This window comes from Dictyostelium purpureum (assembly GCF_000190715.1).
Source record: "Dictyostelium purpureum unplaced genomic scaffold DICPUscaffold_614, whole genome shotgun sequence".
In the NCBI taxonomy this organism is placed as follows: Eukaryota; Evosea; class Eumycetozoa; order Dictyosteliales; family Dictyosteliaceae; genus Dictyostelium; species Dictyostelium purpureum.
In genome coordinates this window covers 1-11,588 of record NW_003519948.1, presented here as the reverse complement: position 1 = coordinate 11,588, position 11,588 = coordinate 1, and the positions used below count along the sequence as shown (strand labels likewise).

Below are 11,588 nucleotides of genomic sequence, written 5' to 3'. Positions count from 1 at the left end.
GGGAATCCAAAAAAAATAAATTTTCCCGAAAAAAAAAATTTAAAAAAAAAGAATTAAAAAATTTAAAATTTTAAAAAAAAAAAAAATTAAAATTTTTTTTTTTGGGGGGAGAAAAAAAAAAATTTTAATAAAAAATTCAACCCCCCCTTTTAATTTTTTAAAAAAAAAAATAATAAAATGGGGGAAAAAAAAATAAAAAAATAAAAATTTTCCCCCTCCCCACCCCCCCCCACTTGATTAAAAAAAAAAAAAAAAAACTTTGAATTATCAAGGGGGTGTTGGGGGGCGTTTTTTTAAAAAAAAATTAAGGAATGAAATTTTTTTTTTTTTATGTGCATCACTTTGGATTCTGATTCAATACACCCCCTTTCTAATTTTTCTATTTGGGAATTGAATTCTTCCCCTGTTTTTAATATTATATTATGTTTCTTGAATTTTTTGATGGAAAAAGAAGACGTATGATAATAAATGTATAATAAATAATTTAAAATCAATTGTATATTTCTAATATATTTGTTAAATAAGCTAAATTTTTTTCCCTAAATATAAATGCCTTAAATAATAAAAAAAAAAAAAAAAATATATTTAAACTCCAAACCCTAATTTCAAAAAATAAAAACAAAATTCAATTAAAAAATCAACACATAATTCAATAAATATAAATAGCTTTTGGCCTATTAAAATTAGAATTATATTATAAAAAAATAATAAAAAAAAATAATTCAATAAACTCTTACAAATTAACCACTTTAACAAATTAAAATTTAATAAAACCAAAAATTTTTTTATAAATTGTCTCAATAATTTAAAATATAATCAATATTGATTATATTTTAAACACCAAGACCCAGCTATCCAGCGACACCACACAATGAATATAGTGAACAAGCTAGAGAAGTTTAGCAGGATATGGAATTCAGATATATTTAGAGTGAAAATACCGATACATCTGGAAAGATACAGAAATTTATCGATGAAATACAAATAAAAATTAAATAACAAAAATAAATTAACAAAAATTAAATTACCAAAATCAAATAATTAAAATTAAATTAATAAAAAAAAAAAAAAATTTAAATAAAAGTCGTGTTAACTTTTGCCCCATTCTAATCGAAGGGTTAAGTCAAATTATATAGTTTTCACACCACCATCATTATTCAATTCTGATAATGGTATTAAAGTTTTAATAACCATTTTTTAAATTAGTTTCAATAAATTTTCTTTTGAATCCTTATTCCATTCTACTATTTTTATTACAATTAGATACAATATTTAGAAATTGAACTCTTATAATTTATATAAATCCATTATTACTACAACTATATTTATACAATAATATTAATGATAATCTAAAATATAGAATTATAAACTTATAAAAATAACTTATTTTAATTAAAAAACTTGTTATATAATTACTCTAAAAATGGAATATGGGTATATTTTTTTTTATTTTTATTTTACTATACAATTTTATTTTATATTATTGTTGGTTAATTGTTAAAAAGAATAGTGGAACAATTGCGGTTATAATTTCATCTCTATTGCTTAGTCTTGAAAAAGAAAGATAACCATTCATTGTACCTACCACAGTTGAATATTCTAAAGAATCATCCAATTCGCATTTACTGCAATATTCGAATTTAACTCCAGGAGTTATAATTGGAAATAGACCTATAACACCTGGACCGTCAGTAAATATTGATCCTTTTGAAGTTGTGATAGTCCAATGACGTCTTATTAGTTGACAAGATTTATTTGGGTCTTCATTTTTGTCCATTGAAATTGAAATTCTATAATAAAATGTATAATCACTAAGGTCTTCCGGAATATATAATGCTGTTGCCTTGATTCTAATTCCATTAGTAACGGTCTCGCCTGTATATTGAGAATGCTCTGGATATCTAAAAAGAAAATCCTTTCTAGTTGTTAATATCTTATTTTCTAACATTGTGGCATGTTTTTCTATAAAATCCCAATAACTATTTGCAACAACAATGGGTCTCATTCTTTTAGAAGTTGTAATTAATAAAATTTGACCCCTAGTAAATTTTAAATCTATAAATTTTTAATAATTATTAATAAGTTTTAAATTATTATTATTATTTATTATTATTATTTAATACCTACCTAAAAATTGAAAGTTTTTAATTACAACAACATAAAATCTTCTAGAAAGTGACCCAGCAAAAAACCAACAAGAACCAAAAAAGCTACGTGAACAAAATTGTTGATAAATACTAAATGATTCATTTAATGAATAATGTATAATATTGATAACTGAATCATACACTGTAATTGTACCCAATAATCCATACCTTGTTGTTATTTTTTGACCATTATGAATTAAGATTGAACACAAATAATCGGCTGGTAATACTGAATCAAGTTGTTGTTGGGTTGGTGTTGATAATTGTGTACTTTTATTAATATATTTGGTAATTTCTTTAATTAATATATTATATCTTTCAGTTGAAATTGTTAAAAATGATCTTTTCATTTGTGGTAAATACTTATTCATCCATGATTCTAGTCTATTCCATATATATCTCATTGTTTTATAGTGATGAATAATATTTTGATTAAATCTATTATATAATAATTTATAAACTGAAAATGGTGAATATTCTATAGTTTCTTTTTTGCAATAGAAAATAATAGTATTATTTTCTATTTTTTGTTTTTTAAATTTTTTACATTTCTTATTACTTTTATAATTTGATAATTGATTATCTTTAACCAAATCAAATTCATAATCAATTGTATAAAAATTATTATTATCAATTTTATTATTATTATTATTATTATTATTATTATTATTATTATTATTATTATTATTATTATTATTATTATTATTATTGTTTATATTAAAATTTCTTGTGTCACTATTACTATTGGTTTCATCTTCATCTTCATTTTCTTCTTCATCTTCCTCTTCCTCTTCTTCATTGTCATCATCTTCATTTTGTTGAGGCAAACTATTTAGTTTAAAAATTGAAAAAACACTCTTTCTATGTATTTTGGTTAATTGATCTCTTTGGAAATTTTCATCGTAATGAAATTTATTAAGTAAATCGTATCTTGCAATCGATGTTTCTTTGGTTAATAAAAAATCTTCATCTATTTTTGATTCCCATAGTAATGATGAACTTGATATAATTTCATTGAAATGACTATTAACTATTGATAACTTTATTAATGATTCAATATTTAAATTTTGTAAAATAATTAATAAATTTTCAATTGGCAATGATAATAAATAACATTCATTATCACTATCCATTTTAATTATTATTTAATTTATATTTTATTGTTTTGTTTTTTTATTTAATTAATTTTTATATTGTTTATTAATAATATTAAAAAAAAATTTAATTAAAAAAAATTTAAAAAAATAAAATTTAAAAAAATTAAAAATTTAATCAAAAAAAAATAATAAAAAAAATAATTAAAAAAAAAATAAAAAGAAAAATTATATTAGAATTAATTTTTTGCCTTTTAAAGTTATATTAATTCCATACTCAAATATTAAATATATATATAATTTTTTTTTTTTATATATATTTAATTTTTTTATTTCAAATCCCACATACACTAATTTTTTTTTTTTTTTTTTTAATTATTTATTTTTTTTTTATTTATTTTTTTAATTATTTAAATAATTAATTTTTTTTTATATTACATACTAATTTGATTATTTAATCATTACAATAAATAATTAATAATTTAATAAAAAAAAAAATAAAAAAAAAGAAAATATGGGTTGTTCAATTAGTTCAGTTTCTCCAGCATTTTTTGAAACTACAGAATGTCCAAGTGCAGTTATCAATAATGAAAAGGAAGGTGATGTCTATCTAATGGTTTATGCAGATACTAATTTACCGGGTGATACCAAGCTTCAACAAAATTATAGCATTGTAATTGATGTTGCAGGTGAATCAATAAATGACCATGATACATCAGGTGGAGCTTTTATTCCAAAAGGTGTCGAGATTTATTTGTCTCTTAGTGATGGTGTTGTAAATGTCCAAACTCAAAGAAATGATCATCTTAAACCAATGTTTCAATCATACAAGCTACTAGGTAAAATTGAAAATGTTTACCATCAAGGTAATCCAAAGGAATGGAGTGATGGTTTAAAACAAGCTGCAGAAAAATTTTTTAACGAATTTAAATCTCAAAATGGAAATCAATGGAACCATCAATGTAATAGTCATAAATTTTCAAAATATCTCATTGAAAAACTTTCAAATAATAACCCTCACCAATTACAATTTCCTAAAGAAATCTATATAGCAGGAGAAAATGATAAAGAATTTCCAATTTATTTTAAAATTTAATAAATTGATAATTATAATTAAATAGCAAATAGAAGTGATAAAAAATAATAATAGATTTCAAATTTTTAGATAAATAATAAAAAAAAAAAAATAAAAAAAAAAGAATTAAAAAAAAAAAAACCATATATTATACCTTTAAAAAATTTAAGAAAATTATTTCAAACCTTTTATGGTTATTAATTTTTTTTTATTTTTTTATTATTTTTTATATTTTTTTTTTTTTATTGAGCTTTTGTAAAAATTAAATTTTTTTTTTTTTTTTTTTTTTTAATTTTTTAATTAATTTTTTTTTTTTTAATAAAATGAATCATTCAATAATTAAAGATATTGATGAATTTATAAATTATCAAATAAATGATAAATCAATACCATGTATTTCAGTAACAATAGTAGATAAAAACAATAGTTTATTTAAAAAAGTTTATAATCATAAAGATATAAAAACACCAATACCAACATTGGATAAAAGTTTATTTAGAGTTGCATCAGTATCAAAATTATTTACATATGTAGGTCTTTTAAAACTTGTAGATAAGAATTTAATATCATTAGATGACCCAATCACAAAATATATTCCAAATTTCTCTTCTAAAAATCCACATTTTCAATATGATGATCAAGATGATGAAGATCATTATAAAAAAATAACAATATTTAATTTAATAAGACATACTTCAGGTAAATATAATTTTATTTTTTATTTTTTATTATTTTAATACCAATAGTTTGATTTTTTTTTATACAGGATTAATTAGAGAACCAATAGAAGGTAATTATTTTAATGAAACTCAGTGTGATTTAATTAAATTAGTCGAAACAATGGATAAATCAAATTTAATTACAAAACCAAGTAAAGAATACAAATATTCAAATGCTGCAGTTGCAATTGCTGGGTATATTATTCAAGTAGTTTGTGGTATTACCTTTGAAGACTATATCGAAAAAGAAATTTTAGTACCATTGGGTATGACAAGTAGTTCATTTAAAAATATTAATTCAGAAACTAAAGTCACCGATGAAAACAAACTACATACAGCTGTTGGTCATATGTGGAGATATTGGGATGAAACTACAAATGATTTATCAGTCTATACAGAAGCACCTTTAACCCACTTTGGTATGAATCCTGCTTGTGGTTTACGTACAACCATCAATGATATAGAAAAGTTTCTTCAATTCTTTTTGAATCAAGGTGAACCATTATTAAAGAAATCTACATTTATGCAATTTATAAGTGGTCAACCTTTAGACAAACCAATTATAGTAGAGGATCCATTTGATTATAATCCAACATATAGTCATGGTATTGGAATTGAATTAAATGAAATGTTTAATTATCTATTGGCTCGCCATGGCGGTGCTATAAATGGTTTTGCAAGTGATTTTAGAGTTTTACCAGAATTAGGTTTAGGTGTTTTCACAGTTTCCACTTTAGATCTTTGTAATTCCATATCACAACAAGTATCAGAGTATTTAATATTACAAGTCGCACCCAAATATTTACAATCATCGCACATTCCAATTAAAAAGTATGGTAAAGATTCAATTGAAGAAAAAATTAAAACAAGAAGAAATTTTTTAAAGAATACAATGTCAGCTGTCGATATTAATGATAGTCTCTATGATAATATAAAAGGCTATTGGTATCTTGAATCTAACGATGAAAAAGATGATTATAATGACTCTAACTATATGGAAATATTAAAATCATACAATGGAACCGTTTATTGTAAATTTTCCATTCAAGCTAAATTAAGAATGTTAAATTCAATTGATAGTGATGGCAAAGAAATTACACAAATTATTACAAGTGATAGAACGTCATGCAATCAAATATTACTTTCAATTCCAAAAGACTATAATTTCAAAGACTATGATTCAAATCCATTAAAGATATTCAATTTTTTAGTTAGAGATACTTTTCAAGCACAACATGACTTAAAATACTCAAAGTATGAACCATTACCAACTAGAGAAGAGATTTCAATACCACCACCAGAAGAACCATTCAAAGAATTATGTGGAATGTATTTAGCAAAAGATCATATGGCACTTATTTTTGAAGATAATGGTTGTTTAAATATAAATATAGAATGGATATTTATTAGTAAAATGTCATTTCATTCAGCACAGCAAAGTGGATCATTTTCAATATGCAAATTTTTATTATCACCAAAATCAATTTATAATAATGAAATGGTTACCATTATAATGAAAGATGGAACTCCAACTCATTTAGAATTATCGGGTATACCATTCAATTATAAAATGATCTCAACTAATCAACATCAACAGGGTGTCTATCCAATAGAGAAATGTAAACAAGTTTTAGAAGAATCATTAAGTATTCCATTCCCATTCGATAGTGAAGTCCATAAAAATCATAATCTTGTCGATCTTTCAACCATTTCAAATACAATAAAGTTTGATATCAAATATGCAAGTACTGATAATTTTGTTGGAATCAAATTATATCCAGAAGCAAAAGCATTTTTAAACCGTGAAGCTGCAGAGTCACTATTAAAAGCTCATAATTGGTTGGTAGATAATTGGAATGTTGGTATTATAGTATTCGATAGTTATAGACCATGGAATGTAACCTGGGCTTTTTCAAATTCAGTGGCACCAGAGTTTAGAGGACTATATGTTGCAAACCCAGCAAGAGGATCAGTCCATAATCGTGGTGGTGCATTAGATATCTCGTTATATGATTTATCAAATGGTAAAACTATCGAAATGCCTGGTAATTTTGACGAATTTAGTATTCGTTCACATAGAAGTTATATTGGGGGTACATCTCGTCAACGTTGGTTTAAAAAATTATTAACAATTGCTTTAATGAATAATAATTTTAAACCTTATGAATTTGAATGGTGGCATTTTGACTTTAAAAAACAATTGCCAGTTTTAAATTTAAAATTTAACGAAATCAAATAATTGTAATTTCAACTTTTTTTTTTTTTAAACCAAAAAATAATAATAATAATAAAACTATAATCATTTCAATAATTATTTAAAATAATCATTTACTTTGTTTTTCCAAAAAAAAAAAAAAAAAAAAAAAAAAAAAAAAATTTAAATTTTTTTAAAATTTAATTTTTTTTTTAAAAAAATGATCATTATCTGCATTTTTTTTTTTTTTTTTTCTGCAAACTATTAAATAATAATAAAAGTAATTTTATGATTATAAAATAAATAACTTTTTTTTTAATAAAAATAAAATAAAATACACAAAGTGTATAAATATATAATAAAATAAAGAACAATAATAAACAAAGAAAAATTCAATTTTAATAAAAAATAACAAATATAATGAATAATTTAATTAAAGTTTTTTCCTCATTTAAAAAAACAAATAACTTTTCAAATAATTTAATTAAAAATTCAACTTTATTTAATAATAATAATAATAATAATATTAATAAATTAATTTTAAAACAAAATAATTTTTTAATAAATAATAAAAGAAATTTTTCAACATCAAATGAAAAAGATTTAACATCACCATTCACATCATTAAGTGAAATTCATCCAAAATTAGTTGGTGAAAAACTTTATGATACAACCAATTATGATGATAAAAATAACGAAAAATCAAAAAATTTTAAAGCTCAAATTACAACATTACCAAATGGAATTAGAGTGGTATCAAAACAAACTCATGAAGGTGTTTGTGCAATTGGTTTATATGTTAATGCTGGTACAAAATATGAATCACCACAAGATAGGGGTGTATTTAACCTTTTAGAGAAAATGACCTTCAAAAAGACTAAAAATCATACAACTTCAGATATCATAAGAGAATTAGAAGAAATATCATTAAATGCAATGGCCTCATCAAGTAAAGAAATGATTAATGTTTCTATCGAAGTATTAAGAAAAGATTTAGAATTTGTACTTAGTATATTTTCTGATCAAATAAAGTGTCCAGAATTTGAAGAAGAGGAAATTAAAGAACAAATTGAAGTTTGTATTAGAAACTGGGAGATGATGACACAATCTGCTTCGGATCAATTATTATCAGAAATTTTAACAAATGTTGCCTATGGTGATGGTGGACTTGGTAATTTAGTTTTAGCAAATCCAGAAGAGTATATGAGAATTAATAAAGAGAAATTAAAAGAAACTTTAAAGAAATATTATGTTGGTAAAAATATTGTTATTAGTGTAACTGGTGCAGAACATTCTGATGTAACTCAACTAGTAGATAAATATTTTGGTGATATACCATATACTCAACCAAATACTCCTAGCTCTGATGCAATTGATAATCAAACATTTTATAGAGGCGGTACAAATGCATTGGTAGCAGGTAATTTAGTAAATAATAATACTGAACAAGAAGGTGAAGAACAAACAGAAAATAATCAACAATTACAACAACAAAAAGAAAACGAAGAATCATCATGGTTAATTGCTTTTCCATATTCTGGATTATCAACTGTTGCAGATTCTAAAGAAATTATAACTGGTTTAGTTTTACAATCATTATTAGGTGGTGGTTCATCTTATTCAACTGGTGGTCCAGGTAAAGGTATGCAAAGTCGTTTAAATTTAAATGTGGTCTATAAAAGTCATGCTGTAAAGAACTGTCATGGATTTTTCTTTATTTTCAATAAATTTAGCTTATTTGGTATTAGTTTAACAACCAATGCTGGTTATCTTTCAAATGGAATTAGTTTAGTTTTAAATGAATTTTTAATGTTAAATAAAACCATCACTCAAACAGATTTAGATCGTGCCAAACGTACTCAAAAGTCTCAAATCCTTCAAAATTTAGAACTTAGAAGTATTCAGTGTGATGATATGGCTCGTCATGTTTTAGCTCTCAACACTTATAAATCACCTGAAGAAATATGTGCTCTTATCGATTCAGTTACAATTAATGATGTTAAAGAATTAACCTCAAAACTAATTCAATCTAATCCTTCTGTAGTTTCATTAGTAGCTAATGAAAATGAAGAAATTTTAACAGCAGAACAATTTTCAATTATTGTTAAAAATAATTTAAATTTATTTCAATAAAGAAAATAAATAATATATTAAAATTTATTTTTAGAAAAAAAATATATTTTTTTTATAAAAAAAAACAATAATAATGATTCTTTAGAAAATAATATATTGAAATTTCTTTTATCTTTATTAATTTATTTTATTTTTTTTTAACCGTTAAATATGATTTCACCCGCTCCATTTTTTTTAATTGATTAAAAAATTTAAATTTTTTTATGTTGGGTTTTTTTTTTAAAATTTTTTTTTAAAATTTTTTTTATAAATAAATTAAATCATATATAGTTTTAAATAAATATATTATAAATTTTTTGTATAAATATTTAGTAATAAATTAATAATATTTAAAATAATAAAATTAATAAATAATTTTAAAAAAAAAAAAAAAAAAAAAAAAAAAAATGCAATTTTTAAAAAAACAAAAGGAATATTTAACAAGTTGTTTTTCATTAAATACAGCAACAATTGCTAAAGAAGAATATGAACTAATAGATCCAAGATCTCCTTCAAGAACTATTAAAAGATCTCCATTTAAAAAATCACAACCACAACAAAATATAGACCCAAGATCACCAACTAATTCATTTAAAAGATCACCAATTAGAAAAAATAATAATAACATTTATGATCCAAGATCACCATCACTTAAAATTAAAAGATCACCAATAAATTTAAATAAAAATAATAATAATGTTTTAGATCCAAGATCACCATCACTTAAAATTAAAAGATCACCTCTTGCATTTAAAAAAATCAAAACCCAAAGACAACATCAAAATCTTTTTGATCCAAGATCACCATCTCTTAAATTTAAAAGAACACCATTTAAACAACATCAAAATCTTGATCCAAGGTCACCATCTCTTCAAAGAACCCCACTTGCTGTAAATAACGAAATTAAATCAAAAGAACCTGAAATTTGTTCAACTCCTTTTTCAAAGTCAATAAATAATGAAAATAATGATATCTCCACACCAATTTCCACAGTACCAATTGAACTATCTACTACTCCATCTCAAGAAGACTCTTTAAATTCATTTAAATCACTATTAGAAAATGAAATTAAACAAAATGATTCAATTAAATTTGACCAAGAAAAAGAGATTAATATTGTTTCAACAACTACTAATGAAACTATTATTGATGAAGTAAATGAAATTGTTAAAGAAATTTCTGAAATAATTAAAGAAGTTGTTTTAGAAAAAGAAGAAGAAAAAGCTGAACTTAAAAATATTGACGAAACATCTAATATTATTGAAACATTAGACTCATTAATCATTCAGGACCTTAAAGAAGATATTCAAATTGAACTTTCACCAACTAAAACAACAACAACAAGTCATCTCTCTAAATCAAATGAAATTTCAGCACCATCAAATTTAATTAATCCACGTTTATCCAAACTCCAAAAATCTAAAGAAGTATTTAGATCATCTCCATCACTTTTATCTCCAAATAAAAAACTTTCACCAAGCAAGAGATTGGCACTTTTTTCTGCCAATATTAATGGTTCACCAAAACTTTCAAGAAATAATAATAATTTTTCTTCACCATCATCCAATAGTGGAACACCAACTAAACGTTTTTCATCATTAATGAACCAAGAAAACAGTACTAGTTGTACAAATCTTCTTCATAGCATCATTAGTGACCAAATCGAAAATAATCCAGACTCATTGAATAAAATTCTTACTACCAATAGTGGTACCCCAACCAAACGTTTATCATTCGCAAATAGTAATCACGGAGCACCATTATCACCAAAATTAACACCCAAAAGAATGTTTTCACAACCAAAACATATTCTTTTAAATCAAAAACACTCCTCAACATCAAATCTTTCAACACATTCAATTAAATAATTAATTATAACATTTTAACACATCATTTTTTTTTAATACTTTTGTAAATTTAATATTCATATTATCAAATAATATTTATTTTTATTTTGTAAAAAAAAATAAAAATATAAAATAGTTTTAAGATTTAATTTTTTTAAAATAAAAAAATAAAAAAAGTACTGTCTGTAATAAATTTTTTTTTTTTTATTTTCTTTTTTTTTTTTTTATTTGTTTAATATATTTATATATTTAATTTAAATATTAATTATTTAAATAAAATAATTTATCTTTTTTTCTTTATTTTTTTTTTTTTTTTTTTTTTTTTTTATATTTTTTTAATTTTATTTTTTTTAATTTTTTTTTATTTTGCGGGTATAAGTTTTATACTTTTCTTAAAGGG

General features: G+C 22.5%; 5 protein-coding genes across 5 annotated transcripts; 4 read left to right on the top strand and 1 right to left on the bottom strand.

Moving 5' to 3' along the window:
• Positions 1 to 1,410: 1,410 nt before the first annotated feature.
• Positions 1,411 to 1,867, bottom strand: DICPUDRAFT_93273 (uncharacterized protein). The gene has a single exon (XM_003294671.1). The coding sequence runs from the start codon at positions 1,775 to 1,777 to the stop codon at positions 1,481 to 1,483; it is 297 nt and encodes a 98-aa protein (XP_003294719.1). The 5' UTR covers positions 1,778 to 1,867; the 3' UTR covers positions 1,411 to 1,480.
• Positions 1,868 to 3,755: 1,888 nt separating this feature from the next.
• DICPUDRAFT_159760 (uncharacterized protein) lies at positions 3,756 to 4,337 on the top strand (the record flags this gene model as incomplete). Its single annotated transcript, XM_003294675.1, has 1 exon — positions 3,756 to 4,337. One exon carries the CDS (start codon positions 3,756 to 3,758, stop codon positions 4,335 to 4,337), a length of 582 nt encoding a protein of 193 aa, XP_003294723.1.
• Positions 4,338 to 4,639: 302 nt separating this feature from the next.
• Positions 4,640 to 7,274, top strand: DICPUDRAFT_159759 (uncharacterized protein; the record flags this gene model as incomplete). The annotated part of the gene is made up of 2 exons (XM_003294674.1): positions 4,640 to 5,015; positions 5,083 to 7,274. The coding sequence occupies 2 exons, from the start codon at positions 4,640 to 4,642 to the stop codon at positions 7,272 to 7,274; spliced, it is 2,568 nt and encodes an 855-aa protein (XP_003294722.1).
• A 375-nt stretch (positions 7,275 to 7,649) lies between these two features.
• DICPUDRAFT_43851 (uncharacterized protein) lies at positions 7,650 to 9,362 on the top strand (the record flags this gene model as incomplete). The annotated part of the gene is made up of 2 exons (XM_003294673.1): positions 7,650 to 8,628; positions 8,728 to 9,362. The coding sequence occupies 2 exons, from the start codon at positions 7,650 to 7,652 to the stop codon at positions 9,360 to 9,362; spliced, it is 1,614 nt and encodes a 537-aa protein (XP_003294721.1).
• A 386-nt stretch (positions 9,363 to 9,748) lies between these two features.
• On the top strand, positions 9,749 to 11,209 carry DICPUDRAFT_85169 (uncharacterized protein; the record flags this gene model as incomplete). Its single annotated transcript, XM_003294672.1, has 1 exon — positions 9,749 to 11,209. One exon carries the CDS (start codon positions 9,749 to 9,751, stop codon positions 11,207 to 11,209), a length of 1,461 nt encoding a protein of 486 aa, XP_003294720.1.
• Between the last annotated feature and the right edge of the window lie 379 nt (positions 11,210 to 11,588).

Coding starts and splice junctions, on each gene's coding strand:
- DICPUDRAFT_93273 (XM_003294671.1), bottom strand. CDS start 1,777: ATGGACAAAAATGAAGACCCAAATAAATCTTGTCAACTAATAAGACGT.